General features: G+C 31.8%; 1 protein-coding gene across 1 annotated transcript in view; it reads right to left on the bottom strand.

Moving 5' to 3' along the window:
* Positions 1 to 6,050, bottom strand: part of LOC106463107 (sushi, von Willebrand factor type A, EGF and pentraxin domain-containing protein 1-like) — a 50,923-nt gene extending 44,873 nt beyond the window's left edge. Inside the window, exon 1 of the mRNA XM_013923077.2 lies at positions 5,820 to 6,050. Coding sequence (XP_013778531.1) covers positions 5,820 to 5,946 — 127 coding nt within the window. The 5' untranslated portion in view covers positions 5,947 to 6,050. The remainder of the gene's footprint in view (positions 1 to 5,819) is intronic.
* Positions 6,051 to 6,333: the final 283 nt, after the last annotated feature.

Genomic DNA, 6,333 nt, shown 5'->3' with positions numbered 1-6,333 from the left:
GGACGGCTAGCGCAGATAGTCTTCGTGAAGCTTTGCGCGAAATTCAAAAACAAACAATCTTATGAATTACTATCAATGGCACATATGATAAAATTACAATATTTGGTGTGATAAAAATAATAACTATTTGAAACATAGTGAATTAATTGAAAAACAAGCCTAATGATATTATATTTATCTTAATGTGTCTCATATCTATAAAGTCAGCTGTCAATAGCTTCATGCTTAGTAACGACAGAACAACTTATACGACATTAATTTATTTTGTATTTCCCCAACATCCGGTGGCTCAGCGGCACGTCTAAGGGCTTATAAAGCTAAAGATCGGATTTCGATAACCGCAATGGGCAGAGTACAGATAGCCCATTGTGTAGCTTTGTGCTTAACAACAAATAAAAAAATGGCTTGCATTCATATCACGGAAAATATTTCATTTAATCAGAAACATAAATAAAATGTACAGTCTGTATGAGTAAAAGAAAACGCACAGGGTCTGAGAATTAAGTTTCACGTTCGAAACGTAGAAATCGCCTACGCACATGAACAAAATAAACACATATTAAATAGCCTTGCTTACTTTAGGAAAATCCAAATTTATGCCCAAAGTAAGCCAGTGTTGAAACCACGACAGTCTTTCATTTCTAAAATTGTTTATTTTAAGTGTCTTTCTTAACCCTTTTCACGAATAGAAGAAAGTCACGCGCGTCACATAAGGTGACCTTTTCCGTCTCGTAGACATGACACAAGGTTTTGATCCCGTTGCCGATAGAAGGAAACGAGTAGGACTTGATGGCGCTTCAAATGGAAATGCGTTCAAGGTTACGTTGTATTTGTCAAAACATATGGAAGTCATTTCATCAGAAAAACGCCTTTCTATACGATGGATCACCATTTTATTGCGTAAAGATAACCCCGCTACGAATTCTGCACAGAGTCGTGGGTGGTGGATTTACTACAAGTTATTAGTGACGCATATTTTCAAATGAAAACAAGATGTGTTAAGCAGAACCCTTGCACGTTTTTAGCAAATATGAAATGACGTCAAACTTAAATAATTTTGAGAATGTAAATATGAACTATTTAAATTGGCGTTAAGTTGCATCTGTGTGCGTGTGTGTAATTAGTAAATATCTAGCAACGATATTTATGACTATATTTCATAAAAATATATTAAGTTATTTTTACCATTTTACTCAGCTGTAACATAAACCATTTGATACAAAAACATAGCAAAATAAACGACTATCAAATATATTAGGCTTGAGCTTGCAAAACCAAACCAAAATTAAATTACAGTGAACACTTAGATATTCCAGTAGATTTTAAATATCATGTAATAATAAACTTAAGTGGCTCTGCAACAAGTTTCAGGGCTTATAACGCTAAAAATTGGGATTCGATCTCTACAGTTAGCACAGCACAGGTAGCCATTGTGTAACTTTGTGTTTAACAACAAATTATATAAAGCCTAAGTAACATGTTTTCCTTAATATTATTTTTATAAACATATGCAATTATTCCATATATCTTTTCACTGAACATTAGCCAATTAAAAGCTCTATAAAACGTTCTTTTATTATTTCAAACACAGTAAGGATGGCCATAACAGGGGAGATTTCAAGATACATAAGATTAGCGAAATCTAACTATGAGAATATGTTTCGTCGTATTAAATATGAATATATATATTTATATATTTAAAACAGTCATTTTTTTAATTACACAATATCTATTAATTATTCTTGTACCTCGTAGAATTAACATTCTTCACTTATTGAGCCGTAAAATGGACAATTGTTTCAAGTGTCATTTATCTCTTTTTCAAAATCTAAGTTGAGATGATAATTCACAGACACATTCGAGGTGCGTGCAACACACTTAGGTCTCCTTTGCCTTCCAACATTCAAACGGTCTAGGATTTGGAACTATTTCTTACCTTTATCAAATGTCTGAATGACAGCTCAAGGATAAATAAAACCGTTGATTCTTCAATTTATGAGAAAAGCTGTGGCTTCTTGCCACTGTTTAACATTATTCTATTTTTCCTTCCTTTTTTAATAAAGTCTTTAGTTACTATACAGACTGCTAATACACACAGTTGGAGTTTTAAATGAGCAAAGTATCTAGAAGTGCTTAAATGATAGGATAAGAAATCGCTGAACACGAAATTAAGCAAAGGAAAGATAGTCAATATGTCTGAACACATGCTGAGAAAAATGAGAAGAACAAATGAAAATTTCAAAATACATATTTTTAAATCGGTAAGAAATTTGCAAATAAATAGTAAATTCCATATAAAAATACAAACAGTGTCAAAACATTCTTAAAATGTATTAGGTTTATTCATTAAAAAATAAATGGTTAATATATTTACACTTGACAAATTTCTCAGGACCGACTACGTCTTTAGTGGATTTTAATTTTTGATCGCCAGGCGCTTTTACTTTCCCATACAAGAACAAATTCAACTGAACTCTTCTACAATAGATGAATCGTAGTATAATATAGTTGATAATCATACAGCAGGAAACAAACAAACATGTTATGAAATCGTTTTCAGTGATAATAAAAATGAAAATGTTCCTTAATTTAGACTAGAAGGGTTTATCGTTTTGTAGTTAAGATTGTATTTAATATTCTGAATTGAAAAATAACTTATTTTCAGGGAAATAGACAAACTTCACTCTTGAAATCTTTGGTAATGGTTTCGCTAAATTCAGTCTAATTAACTTTCATTGAGAATGATTTATGGTTGAGAGTTTGTGTTTTGTTTCGGAAGTGAACAAAGGTGTCTTACAAAGTTTCTGACTCCTACCTTTCTAATCTATTATATGTTACATTATTATTTGTATGCCTTGTATACTACTGTTCTGATGTATGTCTTGTTTGCTGTTTTCAAGCAAAAGCTGCTACTCTAATAACTTATTTTGTTTTCAGGAAAAGGTGTGCTGCTACTGCACAAATTTGTTGTTTTCAGGAACATGTGCTGTTACTGCAGTAACTTGCTGTTTTCAGGAAAAGTGTGCTGTTACTGTAGTAACTTGTTTTCAGAAAAAATGTGCTGTTACTGCAGTAATTTGTTGTTTTGGGGGAAAGGGTGCTACTACTGCAGTAATTTGTTGTTTTCGGGAAAAGTGTGCTACTACTGCAATAATTTGTTGTTTTCGGGAAAAGTATGTTGCTACTGTAATAACTTGTTGTTTTCGGTAAAAGTGTGCTGCTACTGTAGTAACTTGTTTTCAGGAAAAGTGTGCTACTACTGTAGTAACTTGTTGTTTTCAGGAAAAGTATGTTACTACTGTAGTAACTTGTTGTTTTCAGGAAAGTGTGCTGCTACTGTAGTAACTTGTTTTCAGGAAAAGTGTGCTACTACTGTAATAACTTGTTGTTTTCAGTAAAAGTGTGCTGCTACTGTAGTAACTTGTTGTTTTCAGGAAAAGTATGTTACTACTGTAGTAACTTGTTGTTTTCAGGAAAGTGTGCTGCTACTGTAGTAACTTGTTTTCAGGAAAAGTGTGCTACTACTGTAGTAACTTGCTGTTTTCAGGAAAAGTGTGCTGCTACTGTAGTAACTTGTTTTCAGGAAAAGTGTGGTGCTACTGTAATAACTTGTTGTTTTCAGTAAAAGTGTGCTGCTACTGTAGTAACTTATTGTTTCCAGGGAAACGTGTACTGCTACTCTTATAAGTTATATATCGTTTACGACTCTATTCTACATGTCATAAGAGGGTACGGCTATTATTCAAGTTGTTAAATACATCAGTAAGTTAAGTTGTTGAAATATTTTAGGTGATTATATTGTGATCTGACAAACTAATCCTATTGACAAGTTTCACTTGTGTGTTACGCAATGATGCACAATTATTATCATTTACAGTAAGAAAGCTTAATATCAATAACACTTTGAAAGGATAAAAGAGTAGACATAAATTGAGCAGGATATATTTAGGTATCCTTAATAATGTTATTTTCAATTTTTACTGTTAATGTATTTCATTTTCGTTTCCCTTCGAATTATATTAACACGGCTCCAAAAAGCGAACTATTGATCATTGCGACATGAATTATCAAATGTAGGAAAAGTCAAAACAGCATATGTTTCTAGATATAAACCGCTAAATAAGCTATAGATGTTTGTTCATAGTTAAAACTTTTATTGGTGTACATGGATGATCTCAAAAAATGATCTGCATTTAATGGTGTTTCCTTGTGAAACATTCTTCCTGACTAACAGCATTATTAAATGTTAAGTGGTTCGTTAGGTCATTGTTTTTTTTAAATTTTGTGATATATTTTTAATAGTTAATCTAGTTATTGAAGTTATATTTACAATTCATACTTATACGTTTTTTGACAATCCTCGTAATATCAGTGTATTTTGTATCAGATTATTGTTGTCATTTCTTATTGGTTTTGACAAACGATATATGTTCGTGAGAAACTAAACTATTTAGAAATTATAATTTTAATGAAAATGTTTTTCTCAACACGAACACTTTAAGGAATAAGATATTTTGTTCAGTTTTTATTACATCATTGAAATGATCTTTACTTTTAGATTTTACAGATATTCTTATAAATATTTCTTTTCTTTTTATGGACAGATAATAACCGATTTGTCTGTTTCACAAATTTTGCGCATAGCTACACAATAAGCTACGTGCTAATAGCCATCCCTAATTCTTAGCCTTTTTTTTGATTCGAATATTTCGACAAAGCTTCGCAAGACCTACCTGCACTAGTTGTCCTTAATTTTGAACTGAAACACTAGAGGGAAGGCAGCTAGTAAACAGCATCCACTGCCACTATTTTGGTTACTCTATTCCAACTGTGGGATTTGATTGTTACTTTTGTAACGCACTCACTGCCTCAAAGTGCGAGTGCGTTTTGTGACAACGGGATGCGGACAAGGAACCATCAGATTCAAAGTCCGAACAGATAATAAATAAGCCATTAACTTATCTCTTCTACACGCTTGGTTTCTGATATGTGTTTTAATGGCTAATCAAACAAGTTATTGATGGCAAACGAAGATTGGTAACGAGTCCAACTTTTAATACCGCGACCTAAAACATAAGGTATATTTATGCAAAGGATTCTACTTCTGCTTTGTTGATTGGAAGTATATGTCACACAGATAATTTATCTCGATAGACAAAACAGTTGAGAGCTACAAAATACTATTTCTAAATAGTACAATGTCAATAATACTTCAGCGTATTTTCTTTTCTCCTTTTATTTCTTCAATTCAAATGAAGCTAAATGAATTTATAAATATTATATGATTTTATCTATACCTTAATTTTTCTTAAACTTCTATACTTTTGTTTGTTTGCTTGTTTATTGATAAACACAAACCTACACAATGGACTGACTATCTGTGCTCTTCCCATCACGATTATCGAAACCCGGATTTTAGTGTTATAAACCTTCTCACTTACCGTTTAGCCACTAGAGGGCAAACTTTTATAAAACTATATATATATATATATATATTTACGTATATTTTCGTTGAAGTTTAATCATTTAGACCCATAGTGGCATCAGCAAAAAATTAGATATATAGAATTATCAGTTTCAAAAATAATTTGCTAAATATAGAGAGTTACAGTAGAATACATTTTCTATTTGGTTCACTTTATGAGGAGAGAAAAAATAGATACGAAAAAATATACCTAAATATTATATTCCAAAAATGGTATATAAAATATCATTTTGTATGCAATAATTGATTAACTTCTTGTCTTGTCATTTTAATACTATAAGCCCTCTAGCGTATATAGAAAAGTATCAGGGCGTCAGATTATTTAACGTCTTACCTTTGCAATTTCCAAGCTGCCCGTCCAGCCCATAATAACCTGGCTCGCAAGCGCATGTGTGTGTTCCAGAAAGGAGACCACATGAACACTTGGCCATATGATCACAGCATCCAGGATCATCAGCCATCCCCTTGTAGGGACTATTGCAAAGATAGTCACAATCTCTTACAGACGCACCCTCAGACCAGGTTTTCTCGTAAAGATCTGCAACGAATTGAACGTTTTTGGACTGGATAATATAAATAAAACCTTTCTAACACAAATTCTTAAAATATATTTCAACCATATTCAGGAAAAAACGAATGTTACAAGTTATAGCACACTTCCATAAGTTCTTGAGTTCAGAGTTTTGTTTTCTAAGACACAAAACGTGTTTAAATTATAAGTAAACATTACTATAAAATGTCTCTTGTGATAAGGCATTATATATAGTTTAAACATGTAATTATAGGTAAGGATTACTATAAAATGTCTCTTGTGATAAGGCATTATATATAGTTTAAACATGTAATTA

The sequence above is a fragment of the Limulus polyphemus genome, unplaced genomic scaffold (assembly GCF_000517525.1).
Source record: "Limulus polyphemus unplaced genomic scaffold, Limulus_polyphemus-2.1.2 Scaffold1325, whole genome shotgun sequence".
Classification (NCBI taxonomy): domain Eukaryota; kingdom Metazoa; phylum Arthropoda; class Merostomata; order Xiphosura; family Limulidae; genus Limulus; species Limulus polyphemus.
The sequence above is the reverse complement of the archived record's forward strand: the minus strand, read 5'-3'. Positions and strand labels throughout refer to the sequence as shown.